This window comes from Apium graveolens, chromosome 4 (assembly GCF_009905375.1).
Source record: "Apium graveolens cultivar Ventura chromosome 4, ASM990537v1, whole genome shotgun sequence".
NCBI classification, from domain to species: Eukaryota; Viridiplantae; Streptophyta; class Magnoliopsida; order Apiales; family Apiaceae; genus Apium; species Apium graveolens.
In genome coordinates, this window is record NC_133650.1 from 110,901,966 (window position 1) to 110,919,251 (window position 17,286).

A 17,286-nucleotide genomic window follows, 5' to 3' on the forward strand; every position below is an offset into this window, starting at 1 on the left:
TGTTGTGGGGAATTCTGAATGAGGAATACTATGTGGACCTTGGTGAGTTTATCTACCAAGGAATTCTGAAGTTTTTGAGGGGAGCGAAGCATATGAACATCCCTTATACATCTACGGTTACGAAGCTATGCCGAGCAGTGGGAGTGAACTGGCCGGCTCATGAGCAGTTGCAGTTGCCAGCAGCTCCGATTGATTCTGGCACTCTGAATGGGATGCAGGAGTGGACCGGTGGTGAGCCTGAGGAGCATGGGCTGGGTTATCGTCTTCCAGGAGGACGTCCAGCACGAGGTGCTACTATGGCTAGGCCAGGGCTTGATGAGGCTGGTTCTTCGAGAGCTCAGGAGGGTGCTGGGATGGTTGATGCCCAGTATAGGAGGCTTTCACGGCGGATGAATGCCATGTATGAGACGCAGAGCAGGTTTGCTCAGGAGCTCACCCTTGCGTTAGGGACTGCTTTTCGAGGCCTTGGAGCTGATATCCAGTGGCCAGTTTTTGGTGAGGACTCTGCATACCCGCCGCCTGATACTCCACCCACTGAGGGTGATGATGATGATGACTCCGAGTAGGTATACCCTGTGTTCCTTTCTACTACTTTCACTGAGGACAGTGAAGATTTTTAGTTTGGGGGTGGTAGTTAAGGTTTATTGTGTGTGTGTCATTTAGTTGCATATTCATGATAGTTTAGTTCATATAGTTGCATAATTTATGCCATATAGTTTTTTTTTTTGAATATCATGTAGCTCATGCATTTACCATGATCTCTTTTGCAATGATTTATCGACTGAATTGTGATATTGATGCGAGTGTAGTGATAGCATTAAAGTGATATTAAGTTGTGTAGGTTGATATGCATGCTAGAAACAATTGTAAGTCCACTAAGTCTTAGAGAATGCGTAAGGGCTAGATTGTTGTTATGATTTGGTTGTTTTCAAGGTCAATCTACTTATTATGCTTAGAATTCGATTATAGGTTCTTAGTGATAAAGACATGAAAAAGAAAAAATTTTGGAGAAAAAAATATGGAAGTTGTTGCTAGTTGTGGCTAGGCGTCAAATGGCTAGTAGCCGGCTCGCATATGGTGCGAGTAGTCTAGGGTTGAGCAAGATGGAGCGAAACGCACTTGCTCAGAAGTTATTAAAAAAAATAAAAAATAATAATAATAATAATTTTGCATAATTGATCAAGAGTGGGCTCTTTGGTATTCGAGTTATTAAGTTCTTAGGGGACTTTATGCCTAGTGACCTAAGGCTTTTAGAGTCTGGGATCCGCTAACCTAACGCTCGTTACATGGATACCATTGTATAAGTCTTTTGTGGACCTCACTCATTGCACGGTCAAATAAGCATTTGAGTTGTAAATAAAAAGCACGATTCCGTAGTAAGCTCCAGAGTTCTTGTAGTGTTGTATATCACTTTGTGCCTAGAATTTTTTATTCTTTGTATAATCGTAGGATTGCCTTGAGGATAGTCTAGTCATAGTAATTGGTCTAGTTCCGAAGCATATCTGTTAAGCATTTGCACACACCACGTTTCTGGCTGTATATCCATTTGCATGAGTTTATTGATCTTTAGTTGTCTAACTGTATTCATTGAGATGTGACAATTTGGTTGGTTAATTGTAGTAAGGGGGATCGCTGCATTTTCATATAGATTGCATTCATGCATGTTTTTATTTGTTTTTGAGTCTGTGACGCTTGAGGACAAGCATCGATTTAAGTTTGGGGGTGTGATAAGTGGCATTTTATACCACTTAGAACGTCTTAAAATGGCTTAAATTGGTGTCTTGAAATCAAGTATTTTGTGTATTTGATGCGTTTTTCTAGTGTTTATGCATTTCAGGGTTTTAGTTGCATTTCGGGGGAGGAATCATCAAGAATAAGCCTTGGCATGTGTTCACCATTGCGAGAGGAAAGAAACGGGCAGATTACGGCGAAGAAACGGAGCGAAATCAGAATTTTTCCAGTAGAGGTCTGAGCGCCCGCTCAGCATTGCTGAGCGGCCGCGCAGCAAGCTGAGCGCCCGCTCAGCTATGCTGAGCGGCCGCGCAAGGTCGGGAAAAAAAACAGATTATTTTAGGACTTCTACTTCTGTTTGGTTTCCACTTCTATGTAATCTGAGTTTTATGGGACTATTATATAAGTAGATTTGAGACGTTTTCACAAGTGTGGATTGAAGAAGATTGTGTTTTTACGCAAGGAGCGAAGGAGATAAGGAAGAAGACCGATTTAGCACACCGCAACGAAGAGGAAGCATATATTCTTGTGATTCTTGTTTCGTTGTAACGTTGGATGCTAGTTTTCTTGCTTTGAACTTATTTACTCTTGTGACGTACTTTGTTTTAATATAATTAGTTTATTTATTATTTTCTTGTGTTTGTTTATCATGATTTCATATGAACCCATGATGACGATAAGTGCTATTATGGGCTAATCGTGATCATGGGGTTGCAACGGATTTATTATGGAATTCTTTAGTTAATTATTTAATACTTTAGTGTGTGATGATTGCATGATATCTAGTATTGGTTGTGCGTATTCGTCTTATGTGCGTCGCGAACATATAAAATAGGGTGTTAATCTCTTGTGAAGCGACGGTGGATCTTGAGATTTAGAACTTACCATGCTAGCATAGGTTCATGTACGTTGTGCATGATTAGTGGGTAACTCTAACAGTTTTATTTGCCCTATGTAATCAAAAGGAATAACTTGTGCTTAAATCGTTGTGTTGTCAATTTTCGTAGACATATGGGAACTCAACATAATTGATGACTATTCAACTTCTATCTTAATTGTGGATGCTTGGTAGAATGGTATTAGTACAATGAAAGTTGGCTTTTATCAGTTTCGTGTTATTCGATTAATATCATCACTGTCACATGCTAAAGATAATAACAATGGCTATAGAAGGAAGTAATAATGAAGTTGTGATCTCATGAGTGTTTTATTATTGATAAATTGAAGTGTTAGTTAAGTGATTAATTAAGTAGTTAATTATAGTTAATATTTAATCAACAATTTTAAGTGTTAGTGTCTTAACATTGAGAAGTAATCATACATTGGTGAGTGAGTTTAATTAGACAATAATTTAGTCTGAGTCTCTGAGGGAACGAACTAGAAAGTATTCTATATTACTTGCGAACGCGTATACTTGCGTGAATATTAGCGCGTGTTTTCGCCCTAACAATATGCTGGTTCGAAGATGTGCTAAATCTACAAAACCAAATTATATTGCCAAGAAGGATGACACCCTCTGCTGCTCAATCTCAAAAGGCAAACTATTTTAAACTAGAAAGGGAGCATAACTTAAGTGCAAATTTCCTCAGCTAAAGAAAATATTTAATATTGATATTCAAACTTATTCAATTCAACAGATAAAATGAGGTACTCTTTTAGCATCTTCCTCCCCAACAAAGTAGATATCTTCCACTGAATCAATATAGTAAATACTCTAGTATAGTCAGAACGCAATCAAGAATACTAAACTCACATTCTTGAATCAATACAAGTCACAGCAATACAATTCAACACTTTGAACATTTTATTTAATTCGACAAACGACATAAACTCATTCAAATAACAATCTTAAAAATAAACAGCAAATATTGACAATTACTATGAGGAATTTACCGATATTTTTGCTGCCCACCATGATGCAGATGCTTCGATTGTCTTCATATATTCTCGTTCCACCCCAAACCACTTTTCCCCAATTTAATCTTCCTGAATAACTGGTAATCAGCTTTCATTGCATCCCAGTGATTCTTGAATTGCTTAATTGTGTACTTTACAGCCAGTTTCTGCTTTTTGAATTCATGGTGAGCCGTATTCCACCCTTGTTTGTTCATTGTTCCTCCAACCTTGTTACCTTTTACGACCTCATCAGCACATAACTCACAGAAGATGGCGTGTAACTCCTCGGTCCACTTAGTGGATCCGGATCCGGAAGAAGCTTCCGCCTCAATCTCGGCCATCGGCAAACAATTGATGAAATAGAAGAAGAGAAATTGATAATATGAAGGTCCTAGAGAAAAGAGACGAAAGAAGGAGAGTCTGGGATGGCTGCTAGGGTTAGTGAAATGGAAATATGAGAAATAAAAGATATGAGCTTCCTGGATTAGGTTGAAACGTGGGCTGAAAACGGGATTGTACCGTTGAACCCACTTTCAAAATTTCCTCATTTTTGAGCATAAATGACCATTCTATTTTGTTTGCCAAACAGTCTGTCCAAAACAGTATTGGGCTTTCGACCCATATATGAGAGAAATATGAAGTGCCAAACAGGCACTTAGTAACGTTGTACTTTTTCTTAACTTATTTTGATTTCTTGCGTTTTTATTAACTTCAATTTTAAAAAATATGTTGTAAATGTTAATCTAACCTAAAATTCATGAAATAATATGATTATATTTTAAAATTATTTATTTTGATTGATTTAAATAAAAAAATTATGACTTATAAGTGAAATTATCCAAAGCATTAATGTTGGACGCTACTTGATCTAGCAGTAATGCTGAACGTTAGCAGGGAAAAAAAAATTAAAAGCAGTAACTCTACTTGATCTAGCGTTATTGGAAAAAAAATAAAAAAAAAAGGTTTAAAACACTAGATGAAGTAACCTTTTGCCAAAAATGCTGAACGAAGTAGCATGATAAAGTGATATTTTGGGATATCATTTCCAGAAGTGACATTGTTTTAATATCTTAAATTTTTTTCAATCGAATTCGAAAATGACAGTATTATCCCAACTTTAGTACTACAACATTTTAACTAATAAATTTATACCCATCCTAAATTTATACCCTCAATTTATCTTGCCTACTTCCAATGATGGAAGATATTATTTTCAAAATAGTTGTACTCATTTTTCGGTTAATACCCAAAATTTTATATTCATATAGTATAGTATTATGGCCCAGTATAGTTTACTACTACTTCTTCGCTTTCTACATAACCGGTAAATCGTCTATTTTTTAGTATTACATTTATTCTCTTAAACAAATGCAAATTATTTACTTCCCCGATCAACAACAATATGTAAACAAAACAAATTTTCACGTAATTTTTATTGCCTATTTTTTTCCTCATTATCAATTTTATTCGATTTTTTTAAAAAAAATCTAAACCAAACATTGCGTAACGGGAAAAAATCCTAGTTTATCATATAGAGGTTAATGGTTCAACCGTTATGTATGTTTGCATTTAATATTAAAAACATTTATCGAACATATACTATCCTGAACTTTAATAAAAACTAAAAAGAAAAATCCTTATAATTATTATTAGTATTTACATTTTTTTATGAAGTACAAAATTGGCACAAGTTATTGTTAGTGATTGTATATAATATACTAATATTAAGGTTTTTGCTCAATTTTTTTTAAATGAGAAATGTGACCCCTAGTGATTTTTGTAATCAAATTTGACGATTTCATAAAATTTAAATTTTTTTGATTTGTACAAAATTACGAATTTACTAAATTCAAAATTTCAAGTTTTCAGAAAATAACCAATTTTAACTATATAAAGTACCGATTCTCATGATTTCTCATACGGTCATACCCCTAATACTAATATAAAAAAAAAGTAAATAAAGAAAAGAAAATAAAAAAGTGGGAACACCTAAACGTAAAAAGAAACAAGAGTGGGAGCCGATATTGGCTCAAATTTCACTATTTAGGGGAGAATAGTCCCACATATCACTCTCTAAAAGGATGACCTTAAATGTCACTTTAAAACGGAGAAGCGTATTACATTTTAAAAACTTTGTCAAAAACGTAAAATCGTCTTGCATTTATTTTTATTTTTTAATAAGTGAAAACGGGAGTTCAAGATGGGCTTTCCTTTAAAAAAAGATAACGCAACTTGGAAAGGTGTTTTTACACCAAAACGGAGTTTTCAGGTTTGGTTTTTAATGTATTTTCATTTTTTTAATTTTTTACCCGAAATATTTGATAATGTTATGTTTCTAAATTTAAAATTTTATTTTATGTGATATTTTGTTCGTATTTTATTTTTATTTTTAAATATTTTAATTTTTTAAAAACCCAAAACGAGATTTGGAATAATTAGAGTTTGCTTTTTAGTGCCAAAAGGCCGTAAACTCTAGATTAAATCCTAAACCATAAATAAGTGCATCTGTTTTATTAATTTATTTTTTACTATTTTTAAAATACCAAGGGGCCGGTGAATCCTAAAATGTTAAAAATTGTTAAATGAGGGCCCGCTTTTTAATATTTTTAGGCTTGCCAATTCTCAATTTAAGATTTAAAATATTAAAATATTTTTATATATGAATAAAATACGAACAAAACATCTTCTAGAATAAAGTTTTGAGTTTGAAAAGATAATATTATTGAATATTTTGTGTAAAAAAATATTAAAAAAATGCAAAAATATGTTTTACATTTACAGTAAAAACATAACTTGAAAGTGTGTTTTTGTTTAAATACATAAATTAAAATTGCATATTTTGATTTAGAAAAATAAAAAATAAATAAAACGGTACACGCAGCTACGTTTTTTATTATAACAAAAATTTGTCCGAAAGAATTGAAATTTGAGGTAATTTTTTTGGAAATCTGACATTAGGTTGATTTTGACATTCATCCCAAAAGACTTATAATCAACCCTAAAAATGCCCTAACCCGCACAGGCAGAGGACACATCAATTCAATTACAAAACTGGTAGTCTGTCTCTCTTGTGGGTTTTATTATCGTTAATCACCCTACCAACTACAATTGCAATTCATACATTTCGGAGGAGATGGTAACGGATGAGGAGCTGGTGAGTCGTTTACACCACCTGCTAAGCACGTCGGACCTCAACACCACCACCAACGGCATTCTTCGCCGCCAACTCGAGCAAGATTTTGGTATCAGCTTGTCTGATAAGAAATCTTTTATCCGTCAACAAGTTGATCTTTATCTCCTATCGCAAGAACAAAAAGATGAACAACAAGTTGAAGAAGCAGAGGACCAAGAACAAGAACAAGAACAAGAAGAAGAGGTTTTAGATGTAGAAGAAGAAGAAGAAGAGGAGGAGGAGGATGAGGAAGAGGAAGAAAAGGCCCCTCTTTCCAGAACAAGGTTCCCCCCCCTTTCGTAATTGTTTGAAATCTGTATCCTAATTGTTTCAAGAATTATTATCCCTATTGCTGTTTAAAGACTGTTATATATGCATAATTGTTTCAGGAATTATCTACATTTCTGTTTAAAGAATGTCAAATATGGATAATTGGTTTCAAGAATTTTCTTTATTATTGTTAAAGAATGTCAAATATGGATAATTGGTTTTCAAGAATTGTTGACTACTGTTTAAAGATACTGCATTTCCAGAAACTATCCTCCCTCTATTTTGTCTTAATTCCCCCCCCCCTTTAATGTTATTGCTTGTCGTTTTTCCCTATTATACAATGGGTTTCTCCCGCATTTCAAATGTCATACATTGCAAAAATGAATTCTTTTTGGTGTCTTTTAGGATTTAGTTTACTTGTGCGTAAGTATCTGGTTATCTTTAATGTCTGACGGGGGAATGTCTGCTAGCGGATTGTCTTCTTCCGTATATAAGGTTGGTTGAAACTAGAATATCACAAACAAGGTTTCATATGTAATAATGCTTGTTAAACTACCGAGGTGGAATTTATGTTTTTCGGTAAGACTCGTGCTAGAATTGGTTAGCAAATAAAATATTATTCTTATAAATTTTCCTGTAGAGAAACAAATACCTATTTCTTTTATCTTAGCCAGTAAATGTTGTTTTCATTGTCTATGTGTAACTTAAATATGGTTTCGGCATTGCTGCCCGTAAGGCTGACTGACTTGTGCAGTTCAGCCTGCCCTTCTAACTTCTCTTGCTATCAGGCCAAAGAAGCAGAAAAAGAAAGTCAAAAGAAAAGGAGGTGGAGGCGGAGGCGGATTTACGAAAGTATGCAGTCTCTCCCCAGAACTTCAAAAGTTCACCGGAGTCTCTGAATTGGCAAGAACCGAGGTAGTACTGAAAATTTATTTCTTCTTTAATTTTTTCGAATCCTAGATTATTGGCTTTCAGATATTTCACCTGTTTTATAATCTTTGGATCAGGTTGTAAAACAGATATGGAAGTATATTCGAGAAAAGAATTTGCAAGACCCATTAGACAAGAGAAATATCATTTGTGATGATGCATTACGTGACCTTTTTAATGTGGATTCTGTAAATATGTTTCAAATGAACAAGGTCCTATCTAAGCATATCTGGCCATTGGAATCTAATGGTAACATTACTCTTCTATTATTTTCAGTTGCTTATTTGTAAGGCATTTTTTTGTGCGGAAATTTACAGGAATTTTGGTCCATGAGCATTGTTTTTTAGTTTGCCTTCCCACCTACATTTATTTATGATTATTTATAGCTTAGTTTGTTGAGGAATGGTGACTGTTTGTGTAAGTTCGAATTTACTTTTTCAGAACATAAACATATTGAGAGTTGGTTTTGTACTTTTTGAAGAAAATTGTTTCTCAGGATGTATGGGATTTCGTTTTGTAATACTTAAGAATTGTATGCTATAGAAGTTGTAGTATATCAACTTTACTTGGTTCATGAATGATATAAGACTGAGGACTAGTATATTCATTTAGGGACCGTTAAGATTTCCTTAGGTAATAGGTATTGTGACTGACTTTATCGCATGTACCTGTAGGAAAGTTCTGACAGCTTCTTGTAAGTAGAATATAATGGGTGGGAACAGTTGAGTTTGATGTTTCCAACTGATAGCTTAATGGAAAGAAATTGTTTTTCAGCTGTACATTCTGCTAAAGTGGCGAATTGATAAAATAATATATGCTTTTCGAGCCTAATTTTCAATTTTAGAAATGCCAGAATATGGTATTGTAATATGCATGATTGGTTGTTATCAGCTTAATTTTGGGTAGAGGTGTGATCGATGGTGCGTGCGTATTACTATGTTGCATGGTATGCCAGCTTTGAAGTGCTTATCATTTTTCTTTAAAATATTAAATTCATGTTTTTCTTGCATTACTTATGTATCAATCTGGTAAATATCTTATATAAATTTTGTTCCTCTATTGTGATGACTCTTAAAGGGAAAGAGCAAGAAGGAGAAGCGGAGGAGGCAAACGAGGAGAGCAGTGGTGATGACAAGGCTAGAGCTACAGCTAAGAAAAGGTTAGTTTACTTTATTGGTTTTAACATTTTTTTTTAATTTGTGGATTTTTTTATTTTTGATGCATTATGTAAATATATATATATATATATGTATGTATGTTTATAACTTTATAGATATAGATATATATTCATTTAATGTTTTAAGAATCACTAGTTAAAATATTACAGAATGTGTCATAATATTACAGAATGTGTCATAATATTACAGAATGTGTCATTTGACCAATACCTAAACATAATGTTTAGTTGTCCTTTTTCTACGATACTCGCAACTTAAATAAAAATTTTATATATATAAATATATGTATATTCATTAATAGTTTGAATACCTTTGTACTAATGTTCAGCTGTTACTGGTCAAGGTGGACAAGTACAAATTACCTTGCTCAACTTTGCTGGTGGAATGTTTTTACCACAATTTAGTTGAGCATTAAGGGCACTTTTATAATCTTATTGCATTTGGATAAAAGATTCAGTTTATATTAAGAAAAAATGGAACATGATGAAAAATGTAGAGGCCTTTGAGAACATGTATTAATTGTATATAAGTTATTTAGATATGACAAACAAGTAGAGAGAAGATTGTATAGAATAGTATTTATATATATTTTCTTTCTAGCAGTTTCACCAGTTTTTCTCAATATCTGCATAATGACATGGTAGAAAGTTCCTTCAAGTATTGTCAGATTTCAGTGCACTTGTGTCTAAGTTATTTAAGTATCTGTAGTGGCTGAAGAGAGTATTTTGTTTTCTGCTAGTGGAAAGTATGGTGACTGAAGTGATTCGAGAAGGGTGATACTGGAATTTAATAATATTGAAAAATATCTTTATTAACTTAATATACAGTTACAAATACCTAGTTTTTGTCAACTTGATTAAATCATGATGTTGTTTATTGAGTTTTCGTTGTTTCAAGGAATCAAGGTTCACGTTCATGAATATGACCTATCTTCTTCTTTTCGTCCTCTTTCAAGTCTTTGTACCCAAGTTTGTTCAATGAGATTAAGAGTACATGTTATGAGTATCTTAAACTTAGCTTCTGCATTTCTGCCTGTAAGGCTTATGAACATATGCAGTTCGGAGTTTGGACTGGCCTTTCAGTGGTAAATATTTAAACTTATGTAATTATCAGGTCCAAGAAAGAGAGTAAAAATGTGAAAGGAAAAGGGGGTGGAAGTGGATTTACAAAAGTGTGTAGTCTCTCTCCAGAACTCCAAAAATTCACTGGAGTTCCTGAATTGGCAAGAACTGAGGTACTATTGAAAATGTATTTTCTTTATTATTTTGGATTTTAGATTTTTAACTGTCGGTGTCAGATATTTGATCTACATATTCATCTTCCTCTCAGGTTGTTAAACAAATGTGGAGTTATATTCGAGAAAATAATTTGCAAGACCCATCAGACAGGAGAAATATAATTTGTGATGATGCGTTACGTGCCCTTTTCAATGTGGATTCTATTAATATGTTCCAAATGAACAAGGTCCTAACTAAGCATATATGGCCATTGGATTCTGATGGTAAAGTTACTTCTATATTATTTTCTATGTTGCTTATTCGGGAGTTGCAGGTTCTTGTGTGTAAATTTACAGTAAACTTGGTATATGACCATGGTTTGCTATTTTCCCACTCACTCTTATTACATTTATGAATTATTATATTCTATAACTTACTTTGTTTTAAACCAATGGTTGTTTGTTGTAGTTGTTAGGTACATTTGCTCGACCCTTATTGTCTCAGAATAAGTGATTATTTTATTTTCTATTTATGATAAAGGTATAGCAGTTCTACATCAACATCACTTGGCTCGTCTGTAAATGGCAAGCCTAGTTATAAAATTGAGTTGTTAGATTGAGCTTTGGTACAACTTGCATCTACATTAAAGTTCATACTGAATGAAGTCAAATGCGTGAATGAGTCTTGTAATGATAGGAGGCACTTTAAGAACAAAATTTGGAAATTCTAGCCTTAGAACCAGTCTAAATGCAGGTTTTCCAAGAGTGTTAATTTGTTATGAGAGAATATGATATGTACCTCTAGTGAGGTTCTGTAAGCCTTTTTTGAGACGGTGGAATCGGTTGAGTGTGATGGTTCCAAAGGACGCCTTAATGGAAAGAGGCAAGTATTTAGCTGTATATTTAGCTAAAGTATGATTTATACAGAGAAATGGATGGTTTTTGACCCATGACAAATGATGATACTGTAAATTGCATGTTTGTTGTTATGTCAACTTGTTTGGTCGTAAAATTGGGATTGATGTAGCATTGTATCCTGGTGTGTCTTCCTTGTATTACCTACATATTGATCTGGTGAATTCTGCTTTATCCTAGAGTATTTTTATATTCATAAATCATAATATTAGGTGCTTACCTGATTTTTGTTGGAACAGCTTCAATCAATTCTACACCGAAGGAGAAGCAGCTTAAGCATGAGAGAGAAGGTGAGAATGATGAATCATTAGTAAATGCTTTTAATTTTTCCGCTCAATTAATTGAGCTCAGTAACTTTTAGGCCGTCTCCAAACCTTGCCAACAATGTGATGAGCTGTTTCTGGTGTTAGCAATTTGTTTCAATTTAGGTATAGCGTCATATTTTTCTTTCAGAAAAAATCTGGTAAACCTATTATTTCGCGACCTGTTTGTCAGACCAAGTAGGATTTTAATTTTCTAAAGTAATTTTCTTATGTAATAAAAATTAACAGCTAAACAGAGCTTCATTCTTTTGGGTCTGTAATTTCAATTTCACGAACTTCTTCCTCTCCGAAATTTGCAGATCCAGATGAACCAAAGAGAAAGGAGAAGCGCCAGAAGAGTTTTAAAACGTGTGATACAGAGGACGGGGTCATTGTTCCACTTTCAGATGCTCTGGTAAACTTTCTGGGTACTGGTGAAACGTCATTGGCACGATCTGATGTTATAAAGAGGATATGGAGCTACATCGAACATAATAATCTCCAGGTTTGCAAATGATTATCTTCTTCAGAATAGTTGAAAGTGTATATAGTATGTGAGTAAAGTACATCAGATATTAGTTCTGTTGTGTTCAGACATGAATTCCGTAAGTTTGTTTGTGGAGAAATCATGCTTAGTATTATATAAGAATTGGTTATATCAAGATGGTATAAAAAAATTCTACAATAAACAAAGGGATTAAGATAAGGTCAGCAAGAAGGAAGCAAAATTGATCATCTGTATAGTTCATCCCTTTGTTTGTATTGTTTCAGTGTTTTATTACACCATAGTGAACCAAACAGTTACTAACTCTTGTTTGACTTGATATTGAAGGATCCATTTGATTCAGGAAGAGTAATATCTGATGAGAAGTTGAAAGAGCTTTTTGAAGTGGATGCTTTTAATAGACTCTCTGTTACAAAATTCCTGAAGAGTCATTTTGTGGAGGCTGAAAAGTGACCGCTCATTTAACCTTGATGCTTTATCCCAACGTATTGAAGAAATTTTGAAGATCAAGTTGACTATCAAACATTTTGTGTATTTCCCATGTTCTCTAAAGACTAAAAGTCTAACGATGGAGGAATAGAAGTTTTGAAATATGAGAAAAGGCCGGTTTATATTAGCTAGCTCCAAAATCTGTTGTTTTCCTTGATTATTGCTTATCAATTCATGAAAGTCTCTCTCCCTTCCCCCTCCCGCCCTCCTACATTATCTCCGACACGTCCATTAAAGACTTAAAAGTAACAAAGCCCAATACAAATTAATTGGTATCAATGATAGCCAAGTCTTTTACTCTGTACTGAATTGATATGGTCGTATACTATACTAGCTACTCAAGAGGACTCCCATCCGCCTGGCAGCTAGGACAGAAAGCTATAAGAAAGAAAAAGGAAAAAGTGCATTCAAGGTCTCTCACTTAAAAGTTAAAAGTTCTAACGGGGGCAGGGCGCATAACCACGAAAGCCCTTCGAGTACAACAGCCTGAGGTGTTTATTTTCTGGTGAAGTATGAAAAAAGTGTACCGTTAGTTAACCGAAAATAAGATTACACCATCATCTGGAATAGTTTTTTGTTTTTTAAAATGAGCCCATGCGAGCGCTGATCCAACCTTTGCTAATACTGTAAGTCTTTCCTTTTCCAGCGGCATAACGGAATACATTTTTTATTTGGCAGTTGAAGAGTTCTAGTTGGATCAGAGATGCACAAAAAACCCGGGCCCGAACATCTGGTCCGGCCCGATCCGGTCAAAATTCGGTCAAAGCCTGATCCGGGCTTAAATGATAAAACATATTATTCTATAAACATATTTATTTTTTGCCGAACTTAAATGTTTTCAACGAAGTAATGTTTTCATAAAATATTTCATGTAAACTAATACATTTTTGCGATGATCTAGTTGCTAACATATGTATTTTTCGGAATCTCTAATAATACTCGATCCAATTTAAATTAGAAAAAAACCCGGCCCGATCTTCCGGCCCGAAAAATAAGCCCAGTTAGGACCGCCTCGAGGACCCAAAAACATTTTCGGAAAGTCCGGCCCGGTCAAATTCCGAAAAGCCCGGTCCGGTCAAAGCCTAAGGGCCGGGTTTTCCGGTGGGCTTTTCGTGCATCTCTCAGTTGGACAAGGGGGTTGGAATTCTATTGTTAAGCTAAGCCAGTACAACATACTACTCTCTTTGCGCTAAAATTTGAAATACAAACATTATCATAGTTGGATTATTAGCTTGTAACGGTCCTGGAGAAGCAGTTACGAAGTGGTCAACCACTTCAACTACTTGAATGTAATTAATGACACGAGAAATTTCTTAAGACTAGATCTCAGGAAACTTAGGAGATGTTGATAATACATAGCTGCAAGTACTTCCAAGGATATATGCTGTCAAAAAGTCGTTAGTGGCCTGTTTTGCTAGTAGGAAATCCTGAAGTGGGCTTGATGTACTTGCGGACATTTGATCCTGGGAATCCATGTTATATGCTGGATTTCTATTTCCAGTGCCTATGAGGTATTTGTAGTTGACAAGTCTGTCATAGGTTTAAGGTTCTGAGCCTGTGGCGATCAGTTAACGTAAGATTTTTACTGGCTGCATTCTGCAAGAGCAAAAATCAGTAGACCTTCTCGATTGGCGGAGATGGTTGTGTTCTCTCAATACCCCCGCGGGTTGCATTCTTAAATTGGAGTTCTACAACTTTTCAGCTTCTGATGCCACTTGCAATTAATGTGCAATCGTGTCAAGCTTGCGTAGTTCAGAGGAAACAAAATAAAGAATCCAAAAGGACTGTCTCGCTCTAACCTTAATTAGATCTTTCAAAACGTTTCTAAGATTCTCAATTTGAGTTTTTGGAATCTTTAAAGTTAAAACAAGTTTAAGATAATGCAAAAGGTTAGTTTTCACTGTGAGTGAGTGAAGAAGGTTCGCTGAGAAGTAAAATATATTCTTTTTAGTTCATGAAATCTTGATGCTTAATACATCTGGCCACATGCAACGAGAATGAGATGTCCCGCTGAGTATGCTTTCTGCGTCTGCTTGTACCATAATATCTTGTAGATAAATTTAATGCTCGATCCGTCTCTCATATTCGAGTGAGATTTGAACTCTCAATATTGAGCTATTAGTTTTATTTAGCATTTTTATTTTTTAGGTTAAGTAGTTTAGGCGGTAAATTCTGTAACACCGGGTCAAACTCGTTTGACTTGTATAAATAACAAACAACTTGTACATATTAGATCAAGTTTCATTTCTGCAACAATCATCAATACAAAAAGCTATCTTCTTCTTCTTCTTCTTTATAAAGTAATGTATACAGATTGATTTTACACATAAATTCTTTATGGTATCAGAGCAATGGTAATATAAAATAATTCCTCATTGTTTGTTTTTTGATTATTCATCTTCTTATCTTCCTGTCGCACTTATTTTGGGCGATTTCGTTACAGTAATGATCTGGTATCGTATTTCTAATTGATTGTTGATAATTCTTCTTTACTGGAACGAATTGTTCATCAATTGTTCATCTTCTCTGAAGTTTGAAGTGTTTTATCTACTCGTTTCTTGTTCGATTGAAAGTCTAGGGTTTGTGTAATTGTTCGATTGAAAATCTAGGGTTTGTATAATTGAAGGCGATTTCTGATGGCTGAAAATCAGTTACAAAACAATAATCTTCAAAACACTACTATTAACTATAACGATCCTTATTTTCTGTCTTCTGGTGATAATCCAAGGCAACAATTAGGAAATATGTTGCTTAGTGGTGATAACTTCATCAATTGGAGTCGTGGTGTGAAAATGGCGTTAGGCGCCAAGAACAAGCTTGTATTCATTGACGGAACCTTACCTGTACCAGAGTCTACATCTCCAGACTATAACAAATGGATTCGCAACGATTATATGGTACTTTATTGGCTAATTTTTTCTATGGAACCTGTGATAGCTAATAGTTTTATATTTGCTTCATCTGCTCGAGAACTATGGATTGATGTTTCTGATAGGTTTGGTAAATCTAATGCTCCTTTGCTTTATGAACTTCACACAAGCCTTAGTCGAATTGAACAACAAAATCTGTCCATTGCTGAATACTATGGTAAACTTAAGATTGTGTGGGATAAACTTCAGGTTCTTGAAGGGCATTTTGATTGTAATTGTGGAGCACTTGCTAAATGTTCTTGTAATTTGATTAAAAAGTTTTCTGAGGCTGCTGAGACCAAGAAACTTATCCAATTTATCTGTGGTTTGAATAAGAGTTTTGATTTAGTGAAAACTAATTTGTTGAGTATGGAACCTCTACCTACTGTGTTGAAAGCTTATCATATCTTACAACAAATTGAGAAGCAACAAAATATCAGTGTTCCTTTGATCAAGTCTTTTGATGTTAGTGCCTTCTATAGCCATAAGAATTTCAATTCTGCTTCAAGAATCATGTCACAGAAGAAAGATTTTAAGAAAAATAAAATGGATTTGGTGTGTGATCACTGTAAAAGGAAAGGACATTCAGTTGAACAGTGTTTCAAGCTGGTAGGTTTTCCAGATTGGTATAATAATCTTAAAGGGAAGCAAAATCCTGGTTTTGGCAATTCAGGTTTTGGTAGTGGTTTTGGAAATAAGTTTGTTGCTCAAGTTTCTGATTCATCAGGACAACTTAGTTCTTCTCCTTTGGATATTGGTTCTGGTTCACAACATTTACCAGCTATGGATTCTCAGATGGTGACTGCTGTTTATAAGAAAGTCTTGAAGATGATGTAGCAAAATACAGGCCTATCTGAGCCTAATACTTCTTGCAATTTTGCAGGTACTGTTTCTGCCTTTCATGTTCAATCTACAGAATCTCTTTCATGGATTGTAGATACAGGAGCTAGTGACCACATGGTTTTTTTATCATACTTATTCTTAGATATGGTTGCCCTGCCTTCACCTATTTCAATAACTTTACCCGATGGATCTTTACAATTGGTACATCATACTGACACAGTTTTACTTACCCCCACTATCAAATTACAAAATGTTTTATTTGTTCCAGAATTCAAATATAATCTTTTATCAGTTGGTAAATTGTTGGATCAAACAATTTACTAGCTAAATTTGATAAGGATTCCTGTGTTTTTCAGGACCTTTCATCTGATTTCATTCGAGCTTCTGGAGTCAAAGTTAATGGTCTCTACATAATCATTTGTTCTTCTGATTCCTCTTGTAATTTGTCTTTCCATAATTGTTTGAATTCTCATGTGTTTTCTTCTAGTGATTTGACTCTTTTTCATGCCAGATTAGGGCATGCTTCTTTAGGAAAACTTAAGCATTTGCCTAATTCTATCTCTTGTAATAAGATATATGATTTGAATTGTGAGTGTTGTATTCTTGCTAAACATCATAAACTTTCTTTTTCTGAATCTATTTCTAGAGCCAGTGCTCCTTTCAATTTGTTACATATTGATTTGTGGGGTCCCTATAGTACTCCAACAATATCTGGTGGTAGATATTTTCTTACTATTCTAGATGATTTTTATAGAGTTACTTGGACTCGGTTGCTACAGACTAAAGATCAAGTTTATGGTATTATTGAAGGCTTTTTAATATACATTAGCAATCATTTTGACTATGCTGTCAAATTTATCAGATCTGATAATGGTACTGAAATTGTTCAATCCAGTTGTGCTCTTTTATTCTTATCAAAAGGTATTGTTC

The 17,286-nt window shown here is 34.3% G+C and overlaps 2 protein-coding genes across 2 annotated transcripts; both read left to right on the forward strand.

The window, feature by feature from the left end:
• Nucleotides 1–6,588: 6,588 nt before the first annotated feature.
• LOC141719026 (uncharacterized) lies at nt 6,589–12,731 on the forward strand. Its single transcript, XM_074521405.1, has 9 exons — nt 6,589–7,083; nt 7,858–7,984; nt 8,077–8,248; nt 9,077–9,158; nt 10,291–10,411; nt 10,507–10,678; nt 11,548–11,598; nt 11,931–12,115; nt 12,443–12,731. The coding sequence occupies exons 1-9, from the start codon at nt 6,761–6,763 to the stop codon at nt 12,566–12,568; spliced, it is 1,359 nt and encodes a 452-aa protein (XP_074377506.1). The 5' UTR covers nt 6,589–6,760; the 3' UTR covers nt 12,569–12,731.
• Nucleotides 12,732–14,867: 2,136 nt separating this feature from the next.
• LOC141719027 (uncharacterized) lies at nt 14,868–17,027 on the forward strand. The gene is made up of 2 exons (XM_074521406.1): nt 14,868–16,396; nt 16,713–17,027. The coding sequence occupies exon 1, from the start codon at nt 15,241–15,243 to the stop codon at nt 16,348–16,350; it is 1,110 nt and encodes a 369-aa protein (XP_074377507.1). The 5' UTR covers nt 14,868–15,240; the 3' UTR covers nt 16,351–16,396; nt 16,713–17,027.
• Nucleotides 17,028–17,286: the final 259 nt, after the last annotated feature.